The 16,028-nt window shown below is 39.4% G+C and overlaps 1 protein-coding gene across 2 annotated transcripts in view; it reads right to left on the bottom strand.

Annotated features, from left to right (window-relative positions):
* LOC149239663 (heme oxygenase 1, chloroplastic-like) overlaps positions 1-16,028 on the bottom strand; it is a 122,042-nt gene that overhangs the window by 38,189 nt on the left and 67,825 nt on the right. For both annotated transcript variants that reach the window (XM_089373472.1, XM_089373471.1), the window contains exon 2: positions 12,297-12,520. In XM_089373472.1, coding sequence (XP_089229598.1) covers positions 12,297-12,520 — 224 coding nt within the window. The remainder of the gene's footprint in view (positions 1-12,296; positions 12,521-16,028) is intronic.

The raw sequence follows: 16,028 nt of genomic DNA, 5'->3' as shown, positions 1-16,028 counted from the left end.
AGTTTAGACTTAGGCGTCCATTCAAAATAATTAATTATATTAATAAAATTGTCTCCATGTGGAATTTCCCAAAACAATTTCTGGGTATTGTGAAATATATGTGTCCTAGCCTCCCTGCAAATTTTGAGGCTAAGAGCGCATTCGATGCTACCAGAAATCAACAAAAAATTCCTCACTAGATTTTTGCCAGCATTTGCTCTGTAGGATAGCCAGATTCGGCATCCAGATTGTACTCAAAATCTCTCACTGCTGCATAATCATATAAAACCCTCAATTGTTCCACCAGATTTCCCAAGTTGGGTTTTTCTGGGGACATTTGTCCAAAAATAACTGTGTTAAATTTTTATGTGTGCTAGTATTTTCTCAGTTTCCAGCGCTATTTTCTTCTGCAGTTTATTTGTGAAGGTTGCATTGTGAATTGTTAAATTGGCAACTAGGGCCAAACTCCATGTGGGTCGGCTTATTTATGGCAGCTGATATTTTTATTGGATCCCTCTCGTCGAGAGGTGTAGGATTGATCCAAAGATCATCCGATTCCGATAAGTATTTATGGAGATATGAACTTATTTTGTTTATGTAATTATTATCAAGCCGACCAGCTCTTATGTAGGCTCTAGAAGCCCAACCAACGTGTCTATTCATCACCCTCATTTTAGTATAAATATAAGAGGATTTGATGTCATTTAGAAACACTCTTTAAGTGATCTCCTCTCCACGTCTTGAGTTTTTGGAGAAGGAGAAACGTTAAAGAGTACGTTGGGCCAAGTATGATGCCCTAGTCTACATGCTGTTCAAGAAGCCCTAACACTTCTGAACGCAGTCCTATAATGGAGTCTCCTATATGTTCAAGAAGGCATAGACGCAGTCATGAAAAAAGCCCTAGCCGCAGGTAAAAGAGGAGACTTAGCCGCAGTTAAGAAGAGCCCTAGCAGTAGTCAAGGAAGAGGGTTGGCCGCAGTCAAAGGAGGCATAAATCCGCAGCCTAAAAGGGAACTCTAATCTGCTGTTTAGTGATGCCCTAATCCGGAGTTATGAAGAAGCCTTATCCACAGCAAAAGGAGGGTTGATCAGCAGTGAAACATAAGCCCTATACGCTGTAATGAGGAGGCCCTAATCCGCTGTCATAATGGAGACCCTAGCCACTGTATTGAGAAGAGTTTAGGCAGCAGCAAAAGAAGGCTTCTATACGCTGTCTAGAGGAAAGTCATGAAGCCCTAACAGCAGTGAGGAGATCTGGCCGCAGGCAAAAAGGGAGACGTATTACGCTGTCAATCTAGCCGCAGTTTGATGTGTGATTCATCAACTGTCTAAGGAACTACAATACGCTGCCTGTAGAAGCCTAAACGTAGATCAGTAGAGACCTGTTCACGCAGCAGGAAGGAGACATGTTCACACATCAAAGGAGACATGTTCACGCAGCAAAGGAAGACCTGTTCACGCAGCAAAGGAGACATGTTCACGCAGCAAAGGAAGATCTGTTCACGCAGTCAAAGGAGACCTGTTCATGCGGACAGACCAGATCTCATATGTCATGATAAAGCCCACGAATCTCTGTAGTCTCAGCATAAATGAGGACACAACAAAGATTGCAGATAAAGGTATATTCTCGGTATAATCTCGGTTAATATAGCAGAGAGAATATTGGATAAGGTAGCATGAAGTCTGGACAATCTCGGCATAACAAGGATTAGTCTTGACATTAAATGGCACTCCTGTAGCAGACTAGTCATTGGACAACAATGATAGATCTACTCTATCAGCTCGATGAAGATAATGTTATACGCTGTCTCTTCCATACATATATATTACAGTCTTGCCATGACCTGATAATGAAACAAGGGTCTGATGAAGAGATCCTCCGACACATAGGAGACTATATCATCACAGCATGAGGCAGTCTCAGAAGAGTGATTATGATCATAGTCTTGATCATGACTGTAATGATCATACATAGATGTGATCTCATAGTCTCATAGGAACTCAGTGCAGCAAGTGATCCTAGTGATACTATGGTAAAGGCCTCTATGTTGCAGCAGGAATATGTTGCAGCCATGATGAAGATTATGGTATTATAGCAGCAATTAAGATGCAGCACAATGGGCAGCCTTGACATGATCAGTGAAGCAGCAAAGGAAGGAGAGTTTTATGGAAGGAAAGCTTCAGTACGTTGAGTAATTGGTTGAGCTGTTCTAGGCCTATCATCTGCTGCATTTTGTCATCTTCATGGTGAAGATCTCTGATGTCTGATCTTCTATTTTGGCAAATCAAGTATTGACTTCAAATGTATTTGTACTATCTCTTTCTCTGCTGAACTTTGAAGATAAAAGAAGATTTGACCAAAGGGTTTCCCCACACATTGTGGGGTTTGTCCCTGGCTCGCGCCATATCTTGTGTCCTCTTGTCTTGGCTTGTCTTCTGCGTTTTATATTTATGTTCTATCTGCAGTTTATCGTAATGCTGATGTGATTGCTAACTGTGAAAATTTAAATAAATTGCTCTAGCATAGAACATACCTAAATTTAACATGCACTATTTGGTATTTGTCGTAGCAGACAAATTGTTAAATTAATTAGCAATTAGAAAAATAATTTTCAGTTGTTGCAATAGGATTTCAGACTTGAAATTTTGACAAGATACCCCTTTGGAATATCTCGAATTTTTCCACTAAAAACTTATGAGTTTGTTGGTTTTGTCACTGAAAAGTTTTGTCAAACAATTTGCATGCATATGGTTGTAGGTGCATTTCTTGGTATTTATTTAAATAAGTGTGCATAGTATCAAATAAACACCATAAAAACACTTCCAAACAACAATATAGAATTTATATTCAACTAATAAAATTTACATACCACAGAAGGCACTTGCAATAGCAAAATGATTCACTTTTTTCCTCTAGAAAACCCAAAACATCATTAGCATTAGATGGCTTACTTCAACAGTGCTAACAACAAATATCTAGCCTTCAAATCTGGTATGTATAACCCAGAAATCTACTCCAAAATGTAGCAGACACATTCAGTCTTTGAAAGAGCATAACTCGGCGTCCACACAGTGTGCAATGCAGCTCCTTCAATAGAGAATCTCAGCCCCACGCACAAATGTTCATAACAGTCAACTCGACCAGCAAAGGGGTGAGGCTCTCGGCCTCTTTAATTAGTGTAAACTCAGCCCTTTGTATAATAGAACTCAGCCCCACAGATAGTAATTCTCTCACAGCAAACTCAAACAACAAGAAAAGAAGCCTTCGACCTGGTATGAGAGAGAAAACTCAGCCCCTTGGAAGAGGAGGACCCTTATAAAAGATAGAACTTGGCCCCACAGATAGTAATTCTTTCACAGCAAACTCAACCAACAAGAAAAGAAGCCTTCGACCTGGTATGAGAGAGAAAAATCAGCCCCTTGGAAGAGGAGGAGTGTTGCCTCCAATGTGTCTCAAACCCAGCCTGTATATAGAATATAGAACACCAAAAGTCAGATAATAAAATCAACTGATAACACCTTTTGAACTTACTCCATTTATGCCACTACCTTCTTCTCCGTCAACAATGAAGCGCATGTCGCAATCTGAGTGATCCCACTGCAATACCAGCTAGGGTGTATCCAAGTCACCTGACACAGGTATTCAGGATTCGTAGGATTCAGGGATTCGAGTGTCGGATTCGGACACGTTGACCCCCCGGAACAAGACACGTAGGATTTGTTATATATTATTTTATTAAAAATATAAATATATATATATATATATATATATTTAAAATTATATATATATATATATATATATATTAAAAATTAGATATTTCTTACACAAATTCTAATTAATTATACAAATTCATTGATTTCAAACATAGATCTTCATCTATAGTATGCATAGTACATACTACATACAAAATTCAAATACATGTCAGTGATCACATAAATCATGATTCATAATTCATAAATGAAAGACAACTTACAAGTTTACAACTACAAGATAGTAAGATAAAGACACTGACAACTGTAGTTTTCTCATTAAGTCATCAAATCAAAATGTGTTACATAGGTAGTGCTGGTGCAATGCCAATGGCAAATAGAAATAGAAAATATAAAACAACTACAGGTATACAAGCCTCAAGGCAATAGGTAGTCATCAATCCTCAGATTCATCATCAGAATCAGCATCAATGTCCTCATCATCATGGTCACCACTACTCTCCTCTGCATCCTCCTCCTCCCCTATATCCATAGTCGCCTCTGCATCTGCTGGTGTGGAGGACGACCCCTCTAAGTCATCAAATCTAACAGGCTCTAGCACTGGATCATTGAGATCCATGTTGGCCAATGCCAACTCAACACTGTTGTCCAGACCCATATCATCAAGAAAGACAACCCACATCTTTGTCTTTCCCCTCAACCACTATTCCCTCTGCCTGTAAATAAGACAAAGGTTGGTGTGCACATACACCATTGTCTCTGCCCTAGACTGCTCAAGCCTACTCTTCTTCACACTATACAAATTCCCATATGTGCTCCAATTCCTCTCGCAAAAAGAGGATGAAGTCACCTGAGAGAGGAGCCTCATGGCTAACTGTTGAAGAGGAGGGCTTGTTGCCCCATGATTTTCCCACCAAGAATAGGGCTTCTTAGCCCCCCTGTCTCTAATCACATCATATCCTGCAAATCGACCAATGCCAGTGGAAAACTCTGCAAAGGCATCCTCCACCTCATCAAGCAATGCACTATCCTGAAAAACCTACCTGAATGCCTCTTTCCTCCCCTGTGAGATTTCACCATCCACGTGAGGAGAGAATTTGCGGGAAGGTCCACCATTCAGCCACTCATGGCTGTAGTATTTTGGGTTCAATGAGTGAGCCAAACAATGTAAAGGTATACAATTCTTGTCCCATCTGCTGACAAGAATATCCTGTATAGTAGCACAGAAGGCCTCTGGTGATGTCTCATACTCGGAGCACTCACTTTGTAGAATAATGCTCCTCATAGACTCAATCATGGAATCCCATCCCTCGTAAACCTCTCCTAGGATGGGTTTGTCTGTATCTGCAAATCGAAGCAAAGAAATGATAGGGTCCATGATCTGAATAGCTAGATATACCCTCTCCCACCAAGCATCATCTAGCACTGTCCTTCACTCTTTTAGAGGCTACCTGATCTTTCTTTCTCCAAAAAGACTAAAACTCACAAATAACCATGGACCCAAGAGCGGTCTTGACCTCCCTCAACCTCTTCAACATCATGAATGAAGAGGCAAACCGTGTATCAGCAATCTTCAACAATGATAGATTGGTGTACTCCTTATAGATAGTGAGGGCATTTGTATGATTTTGCACAAAGTTACGGATATGTCGTGCATCCTCAATAATGTTACCAATCCAAAGCACATCAGAAGCAATGGATTTCAGTGCTAAGTTCAATGAATGGACAATACAAGGTGTCCAAAACACTTGTGGATATTTAGCTTCCACAATCATGCCAGCAGCCTTGCCAACAAGTGCATTATCTGTAATGATTTGCACATAAGAATCAACACCTACATCTTCAATAACTTTAATAAATAACTCACCAATAAATTGTGCATCCTTGTATTCTCCAAGTGTATCCATTGCTTTCAAGAAAACTGAACCATTCAAGGAAGACACCATGAAGTTGATGATTGGGTGTCGTGCCGAATCTGTCCATCCATCAAAAACAATGCTAACCCCAGATGTTGGCCATGATGCTACAATAGGCTCAAGCATTTTTTGCACCTCTTTTTTTGCCTTCGTCAACAATGTGGTTCTAAGCTTCTCTGAACCAGGAGGCACATACCATGATGGAGACCCGTGAGTTAGAGCTTGACACATCTTAATAAATAACATACCATGATGGAGACCCGTGAGTTAGAGCTCGACACATCTTAATAAATAAAGGTGAGCGTGCAACATTAAATGATATGAAGTTTTGATTAAAAAAGAAGGCAATGGTGAGATCAAGCTCTTCTCATTTCTCTTTTTGAAAAGTCTTATCCATTGGACCAAGTACAATTGCTCTTCTTTTTGCTGCTTGTCCCCCAATAGAACTCTCAAATGGAAATTTGGTGGTGCCTTTCCTCAAAAATGGAAGGGGGTCTTCATTCTTGGTTTTTCTTGATTTTGCAGCCACATTTTCCATACCAATAGTGGACTCCTTTTCCATTTCTTTCCTCTTTTGTAAAGGAACATCTTTACAAGCTCCAATCCCACAACCCGATAAAGCCAACAAATGGCCTTTCACAAGGAAATATGTGCTTTTGAAAGCAATGTGACAAAAGTTGCATCTCCATTGCACATTGCCTCCTCCCTTCCCCTTGGTGCTTGTCCCATCCTCTCTTGTGACATATTTCCACAAGGGATATTTCTCAATGTTGTCTTTAGGTCCTCCTCTTCCCTCAACATTACTTGCAGCAGACTCTGATGATATTGGGGGAGGAGGGGCATCTCCAATGGAGACATTCTTCCCCTTCCTTTGCCCCCTAACTGTTGCCTTTGATTGAGCCATGAATAATGTAAAAAAAATGAACAAAACATGCACAAATTTGTAAACAAAAAATCATATACAAACTGCTATAATAGAATAAGAAATGCAAAAAAATGGAGCTGAAATGCACTTACCTGGTGCTTGAATCTCCTTGCCGAACGCTCTAATCCCTTAGCTCCTTGCCCACAGCTCAAACTATGCAAAATGAAATGAGAAATAAGGTGAATGATAAAAATAACAGCATGCTTTTTAACCCACGGAAGTCATTTTCTTGGGATACGAATCCCAAAATCAGGATTCGTGTGCCCGTACGGGATTCGTACGAATCATGTACGAACACATCGAATCCTATTCTGGGATTCGAATTCCTGGCGAATCATATCCGATTCGCAGGATTCGGATTCGACAAGTGGTTTGGACGAATCCAGTTACATAGGGGTGTATAGTTTCAACTTTCAACACCGATGGCAACAACCAAAATGAGGATTTCCAAAAACCCTAGTCTCCTTCTCAAAATCTTTCCCAAAATCTATGTCTCAAGTGAACAAATGCAAGAATGAGGAGAGATTCGTCATTTCTCTTTTTTATCACTCACTTGACCCTTTTGCCGTATTTTTACATTTTATTTTAATAAAGTCACTTTAGTGAGTTTTCTCACTTTATAAATTAAAAGTGATTTTTCATCAACCTAAGACCCATGTCCCCCTTTTCTCCACTTTAGCCTAGGACCCATGTTCCCTTGATTAATTTATCAGTCCTCGCCTACGAGAACTTAATTAGGCTAGCGGAATTCCCCCCTTATGTCTCCTAAGCGGATGGGAACACTACACCCAATGAGCTAGAATAGGTGGTTCAGTACTTTGAGCTTCATGTAAGAAATCTCAAGGTCGATCCCCCACACTGGCTGCCTTTGTTGCGTGCCTCATTCCATGTCCCTGTGAAAATTCGAAAACCCTAAATCCTACTGCAACAACTGATTAAGTTTCTCTATTTGTTAAATTAAATAAAAAAATTATTTGCAGTTTCCTACGGCATTATCGAAACTAATACATTGCAGCCTTCAAAAAATAAATACTGTGAAATAAAAATAATGTTAGACGAATAGATGCACACACACACACACAAATAACACTGTTATTTTTGGATCAATATCCCCGAAAAAACCCAACTTGGGAAAATCGGTGCAGCAGCTAAGGGTTTTATTTATTATGCAGTAGTAAATCTGAGTACAAATCTATGGAAGCTCAAATCTAGCTTTCCATACAGAGAAATAACTAACAGGAGATCTAGTGAGAAAAATATCACTCCCACCGGTGATCCGACACTGACCTTGGCTCAAGATGAGTTGCCTTTGCATCACCCAGCTCGAACCAGCATCTTTCTCGCTAACTAATTAACAGATATCTGGAAAATCGATCCTCCTGGCCTCTAGGCTCCCACTTCGGCTTCTGGCAATGAATTTCAACTTCTACTCAAAAAAATATGAATCTCCCTATGAACCTCTGCGTTGCCTCTTTGTGGGACTCACTTCCTCTTTGCTATGCACTCACTGGACTAGAGAAACTTCCTTTCGGCCTTACTATCCCTGCCCCTCTCTCACTGCTTCGATTTCACTGAATCACCTCCAGCAACTGACTGTTGCTACTCTGGAGTTCAATTTCACAGCAAAATCGAATTCCTTGTCTCTCAAGTGTGTTCTCCAACCCCCATCGAATTTCTTCTTATAATCTCTCATTAGGCTTCAATGGCAAAGATTAAAACATAATCGATAGCTAAGATTAACTAGAACTCAATCCATGTCTTCTTCTAGAAGATTCTCACCATGAATTAATTAATACCCTTTAATTAATCAGTTTTCCTAAGTTTAGACTTAGGCACCATTAAAAAAAAGATTATTATTTTAATTAAGTCGTCTCTAGGTGGAATTTCGAGAAACGATTTCTGGGTTTTGGAGAATACATGTATTCTAGCCTCTCCACAAAGTTTCGTGGCTAGAACACATCCGATGCTACAAAAATGAACACTCTCTCTTAGCGAGGAGTGTGTTCTAGCGCTGCAACCCACTGAAGAAACACCCTGTCTCTGCACCACCTCCTATTACGTTGCTAATGGTTGGCTGCTGCTACCCACCAAATACTGTGCAACTACGATATACGCTACATTCGTGCTGCTGCTGGCCTTGCTAAACTGCTGCCAACACTGCATCTGCACTGCAACTCCCTCTCCATCTGATGTTGCTGCAACCGCAACTGAAAAGCATCCAAAATACTGAACCAACTGTGGTCAATATGATGCATTTGTCACCTGATTCCTAACTGCTGCTAGACTCTATGTTGTCACCGAAGCCTCTGTGTTGTTGCTGACTCTGCTCTATGCCATTTGCACTGTTGCTTGTTGATTTATGGTAGCATTGGATGTGCTCTAAGCCTCAAAATTTGCAGGGAGGCTTGGACACATGTATTCCAAAATACCCAAAAATCATTTTAGGAAATTCCACACGGAGACAGTTTTATTAAAATAATTAATTATTTTTAATGGAGGCCTAAGTCTAAACTTAGGGAATTAAAATAATTAAAGGGTATTAATCTAACTGTGGGTGAAACTTCTAGAAGAACACGAAGATCAAGCCAAAATGATCTGAGCTATTGATTAGAATCTAATCTAGGTCGTTGGTTCTCAACAGAAGGATTATAAGAGGAGGCTTGATGGGCATTTGGAAAACACATCGAGTGGGAGATCAGAGATCGAATGTCTGATGAGAGCAGCGTAGCAGTCGCTGGAGAGAAGTTCGAAGTGATTTCTTGCAACGAGGGGCAGGGATAGTTTCAGTTGGACATTTTTCCTGAGCTGGGAATACTCAGCGAGTCAGCAGAGGAGACAGAGAGAGATCTGGGAGAGGCAGCGTAGGCTGACGCAGAGGCTGCGCAAAGCCTTGAGGAGATCTGTATTTTTGCTGGAGAGGTCGATTTCTAAAGCCAGAAGCCGGGGTGTCAAACCGGGAGGACAAAATCGAAGTCTCAGAGGCAAAACGAACAGTAGAAGGGGTGACGTTGTCCCTAGAAGCTGTGACGCTAGGCATACGCAGTGACAACGCAGAGGCAGCAAGGGACAAGCCATTTTGTGGCTGTATCAGTCGGGATCGCCAGTGATAGTGTGAGGTATTTCTCACTAATCTTCTATCAGTCATATTTTTTGTACTGGATAGCCAACAAGGCATCCAGAGATTGTATTCAAAAATCTACTGCTTAATAATACCAACCCTCGGTTGTTGCACCGATTTTCCCACATTGGGTTTTTCCAAAAATATTTGTCCAAAAATAACTGTGTAGATGTGTGTGACGTTTATTTCTCTCATGTGCTGTATTTATTTTCCGCAGTTTTTATTTGTGTAGGTTGCAGTGTATTTAATTTGATATTTGTCATGGCACACAACAAGTAAATTGGTTAATCAAATTAACAATTAGAAAAATTAACATTAGTTGCTGCAGTGGGAATCGGGTAACTAATTTTTCACACTACCAACTCTGCACTGCGTTGCCCAATATCTGACCTGCTACTAGCTACTGCATCTATCACTCTGGCACCTGATTGCACCAAATGCCATTGATCCATCCGGCTACTGCATGTTTTGGGCTCCCGTAGCAAGGTATTGATTCATGAGGTGGACCTCCTCAAGAATCTTGCCCATCCTGTAGCTCTCTGGGGCTACAAAACCAAATCACCTCATCTCACTCCTCAAGGTATATCGGTGATCATGGCAAACTCTTCCTCCAATCTAGAGGAGAGCCCGTTAATTTCCGCAAATGCAACCTGTTGATCCTGCTTCTCCTCCTTGTCCTTCTTTTTTAGAGAACATTGAGTGTTGTAGTGGCCAACCTCACCACATCTGAAGCATTTCACCATGGAAATGTCCTTCCTCTTGCATTGCTCCTGTTGCCCCTTTGATGCGAGGGCCACATCTTCCTCTTCCTTTACTTGCTTCGACCCACTGTTGTTGCTGCCGCAAGTGATGGTAGTCTTCACCAAATCTCGCCTCATCTCCTCCTACTGCAGATCAGCCCATATATGATCCCAGTCTGGCAACTTTCCTCTGCCCAGAATACTCTAGACGAAGACTTGCCACTCTTCGGAAATGTTGTTTAGAGCAAACCGCACCAATTTTGTAACCCTACTGCAGACAGTTGATCTCGAATATCTTAAAGCCTAGTAAGGAATGGGTCTATACGCTCCCCTTTCTGCATCCTCGTGCATCTCAGCTTCTCCTCAAGATACATCTTTCGTTGCTCGGAATATCCTTCGTATAGTGTAGCAAGTGCTTCCCACATCTATCGGGCAGTGTCTTTTCCAGCTATGTGAGACACGCAGAAATTCGAACCTCCTCCTCTACTGCTACTGAGCTCTCCGGCTTCTATCTGTGCTCTAATACCATGTGAGCATTCGAAAACCCTGAATCCTACTGCAACAACTGATTAGGTTTCTTCTATTTGTTAAATTAACTGAACAAATTATTTGCAGTTTCCTACGGCAAATGTCAAAACTAATACACTGCAACTTTCACAAAATAAATATTGCGAAAGAAAAATAATATTGGAAGAATAGATGCGCACACACACAAATAACACTGCTATTTTTGGACCAATGTCCCCGGAAAAACCCAACTTGGGAAAACCGGTGCAGCAGCTGAGGGTTTTATTTATTATGCAATAATAAATCTAAGTACAAATCTATGGAATTTCAAATCTAGCTTTCCATACAGAGAAATAACTGACAAGAGATCTAGTGAGAAAATCTCACTCCCACTGGTGATCCGACACTGACCTTGGCTCAATATGACTTGCCTCTTGCTGCCTCTGCATCACCCAGCTCAGACTATCATCTCTCTCGCTAATTGATCAACTGCTATCTGAAAAATCAATCCTCCTGGCCTCGAGGCTCCCACTCCGGCTTTTGGCACTAAATTTCGACTTCTCCTCAACAAAATACAGATCTCCCTTTGAAACTCTGCGTTGCCTCTCTGCTATGCACTCACCGGACTGGAGAAACTTCCTTCTGGCCTTACTATCCCTGCCCCTCTCTCACTGCTTCGACTTCACTGAATCACCTCCGACAACTGACTGTTGCTACTCTGGAGTTCGATTTCCCAACAAAATCGAATTCCTTGTCTCTCAAGTGTGTTCTCCAACCCCCATCGAATTTATTCTTATAATCTCTCGTTGAGACTTCAACGGCCAAGATTAAAACATAATCGATGGCTAAGATTAACTAGAACTCGATCCATGTCTTCTTCTAGAAGATTCTCACCATGACTTAATTAATACCTTTTAATTAATCAGTTTTCCTAAGTTTAGACATAGGCACCATTAAAAAAAGATTAAATATTTTAATTAAATCATCTCTAGGTTGAATTTCCAGAAATGATTTCTGGGTTTCAGACAATACATGTATTCTAGTCTCTCCACAAAGTTTCGCGGATAGAACACATACGATGCTACAAAAATCAACAGTCCCTACACGTCACCATCCATGAAATGCAAGGAAGTGCTGGGGTCTTTCACTGCAAGGTTTTCTTCGGGTAAAAAAATATATAGATAGACATACAGGCTACAAAGATACAGTGTATAGAGCATTTAAGCAAATGTTGAGCAAAATTAAGGTCCAAAGGCAAACAGTAGTATTTTTTATGGCAATTTTACTCTAAATTATTACAATTTATAGCACTGCGTTGTTCTTAAACAATACAACACCATCAGAACCAAAATGTAAGTGACAGGATGTGGAGGAGAGAGAATATAAAGAAAAGCATATACCTGTCTTCCAATCATCTGACCTCCAGCATTATGTGCAAAATATATATTGTAAAAGTGACATATAAATGCTGGTGGATCTTTCTCTGCAATTTTTTCTAAATACTCGGAATAGTTTATTCCAGGAGATCTGGGATCTGGAATAGCATGGCCTTGCTGCAGAAACCATTCCAGATCTTTGGCAAGCCTTTCTGATCTTTCCAAGCCCGTATTCCTGAACTCGGCATCTGCTCAAAACAAAAAACAATAGTCAGGCTCCAATGTCTGACTAACACTATCTTTTTTCCTTTACATATAATTTTTTAGTACTCAACAAATATTTGTATCCTGGCCCTGTCTGTAAAAGATATTTGCCATGATACATTCCTCGCATACTTAAGGCAGGTGCTGATGTAACGCCTTCCTTTAAATACTGGCAAGCAAGCCAACATCTAGCTTAACGTTTTTCAAAGTTAGTAAAACAAAAATAAAAATAAAACTCAATTGTCAACTACCAACCTATAATCAATTCAAATTATCTTACTTGTTCCAAACATTAACATATCGAAAACTTCAGAAAAACCTGGGTAGCTCACCATTTCTGCATTTATTTATGTGACCATTACTCATGACTGACCGAGGTTCATGTTTATTGTCATGAGATCACCAGTTTTCATCATAAAGTTCTGTAAATTTTAACTGGTTAAAACAACTGCGTATTTTCTTCCAGAATTTGCTGTTATTTATGTTGAATTCTTCTGCTATTTGTTTAAAATAACCATCATCCTGATGTCTGGTCATATATTTTTTTAAAATTTTGTGAACAAAACTAATTTTTCAGCCTTAGATATACATTGTGTCTGGGAATTTATTGTGATTTTCTAGCCAATGTTCATATATAACTGATGCTTTTCAAGAATTTGAAGCAATTGTTGAACACATGCAAAAAATGCTGTCAATCCAAAGTTTGAGGTTTCCTCAAGGAAAATTAAGGGTTTGTTAAAACAACCGAAGTTTGATGCAAAGAGTTACGTTCCTAGGGACCAAGGTATTAGGGTAACTTATTCTTTGGAATAAGTTTACCTGATTTAGCCTAGAACCCAATGGACCTAGATTCAATTTGTTCTGGGTGCAGGGATTCAAGGTTTTAAGGGAAAAAGCATCTAGGATCCAGAAGCCAAACAATTTCCAAAATCAGGAAACGTTTCCAGATTTGGGAAATGTCCCGTGAAACTGTCCCAAAGCCTGTAAAACTTTTCCCATGTTCACCAGTTCTTTCAAGCCAATTTGGGAAAACTTTCCCAGGGACCAGAAGATGTTTCCCTGCAACCTAGGAAATATATTAAGAAAGAGAGAGAGTGGGATTCATGTAAATTTTTATTTGACCCACTCTATTTAGTTCCATTTTGTTTTATTGTCTTCCATAATCTGCGCAGTGTAGCAGCATTTTAAAACCTTCTTGCAGATATGTTCCACAACATCTAACCCACTGAACCGAGGTTTTCTTGCTGCCAGGAGACATGAACTTCTTCTAGCCCTTCACATGTCCCCAGAGACATTTGGGCATAACCTGCCTCCCTAAGACCATTGACCACATTTTTACACTCAACGCTATCATCAAAGAGAACAGTCAACACTCTTCCAAAGTCTTTTATTTCTTTGTGCACATGCGAAAGGCTTTCAGTTCAGTGTCAAGGAGCTTCTTGTTTCACACACTTCACAACATTGGTGTCATAGAAGAAAAATTGGCCAAAAAATCAGCAACATTGGGAAAATTTGTGATGTTAAGCACAATGACTTTTCACCGAGATAACAGCAAGGCTTGCAAAAAATGCCAACATAAGCCTGAAATTTGATTTTGCTGGGCCATTTATTTGATTTTATTTGTTGTTAGAAGCCATAATTGGCAAAATTAATTAAATAAATGGTATCATTGACGTAGAAGTTCATCTAAATAGAGATGCTTATATAGCTTAGTAGCAATATCCATATGAAATAAATAATGGTGTAAACAAATAAATTTCAAAATCAATATTACAAGCCAATCACCATATAGAGATGCAAGCTTATGAATGTTGTTAAGATAGGATCCTGAAATTTAGGTATATGAATATCTCATTATTTGGTTACAACTTTATCAATATCCTACATTTACAATTAAGATCATCCTTGTAATACTGGGATCTGATGGCTGTCATTGTTCATTAACATTTACTGGACAAGCAAATTAGAACAATGTACTGAGGTTTAGATGATTGTCTATGAAAAAAATTGACATCATTAGCTTCTACAAAAGTAACAAGTAGGAAAATAAAAAGCAGAATTTTAATCATCCCATTACACATCACTAATAGACTTTTCTAATATTAAAATCTGGGAAACAGTTTCTCTCATGACACTATTTATCAGATATTTCTTTCGAGTCTATTATATTGCCCATTAGGTATTTTCCAAGTACATTGTCAATTTTTCTTTTTTACATGAACCAAATTATATTAGAATTACATTATTCCAAGTTAACCCAATGTTATAAATTGGATGGTTCATAAATCCATATCAGAATGAAGGCAAACAAAGGTACAAATAAAATATATATTTGATATTGAAGTGATTGATGATCAATACAATTACAATGGACTGTGTATGAATATACACAAAAGTTGATAAGTTGTAATGCCCTATATTACTAAATAAGTAAAATATATAATAATAATAATATTAATAATGATAACAAAGCCCCGACGGTTAGCTCAATTGGTCGATTCCTCTTCGTTAAAAGCACTTTTGCTATTGAGAGGTCACGGGTTCAATTCTCTTGACACTCTTGGGGTCAAGCTCCGTGGTTGAGCTGACAGTAAGTGATCGATTTGGGTGCATATCCCTAGTACAACTATTCCGTGGATGTAGTTGTCACCAATAGTCGGGATCTGTGAACCACATAAAAATAATAATAATAATTAAAAAGAAACTACTTATACGATAAAAAGGGAAAAAACACTAAAAATAAGATATGGAAAAGAGAAAAGTCAAGACAAAGAAAGAATTACAAATGGCAAGTGGATCCTAGAGATCGGGTTCTTTATAATAAATGGATTATATACAAGAAAGGTGAAGAAGGAGAAAGGATATCCTTTAGCTTAGGGCAAATGAGGGCAAGGCTAAGAAGATTTAGTGTTGTAGTTGACAAAGGACTCAGGCATGGCCTACTGTAGAAAGATATGATGTAGCTACGCCTATGGTTAGGTGGAGAGTTGTCCCCAATACGTTGGTTTTGGTCAACAGGATTAGAAGGGCGCACAAGTAACTTCGACAAACTACTCATCTAGATTTTGGAATTGGAATATCTTTATTTTATCCATAAATTTAATGAATTTCTATGTATATGTCTATCCATAGATCAAGCTATTACATATGGCATCAAACCTAGGTTCTAAACCTTGAGGCTTGTTATCACAAAATCTAGCAACCTAGTGCAATGCCTTGTTGAAATGTGTAGCTTGGGAGGTACTCCCACAACCCATGGGGTACTAGGTTTGTGAGGAGTTGACCTACAAAATATGGTTGGTGGGTTGTGTACCCAAGCAGTGGGTTTTGTACCCAAAGTCATGTGTAAAAGACCCAAGTGAAAAATAATTGTTTGTCCATTGGATGCATCAGGGGCGCCCTTGATGGGCTAAGGGGCACCCAGGGCTACAATGGAGTGGGCGAAAACAAATGAAAGAAATTTTTATCTCTTATGTTATTTGTGCTTGAGCA

This window comes from Pinus tabuliformis, chromosome 8 (assembly GCF_031772625.1).
Source record: "Pinus tabuliformis cultivar Carrire ecotype Pingquan chromosome 8, CPIR1, whole genome shotgun sequence".
In the NCBI taxonomy this organism is placed as follows: Eukaryota; Viridiplantae; Streptophyta; class Pinopsida; order Pinales; family Pinaceae; genus Pinus; species Pinus tabuliformis.
The sequence above is the reverse complement of the archived record's forward strand: the minus strand, read 5'-3'. Positions and strand labels throughout refer to the sequence as shown.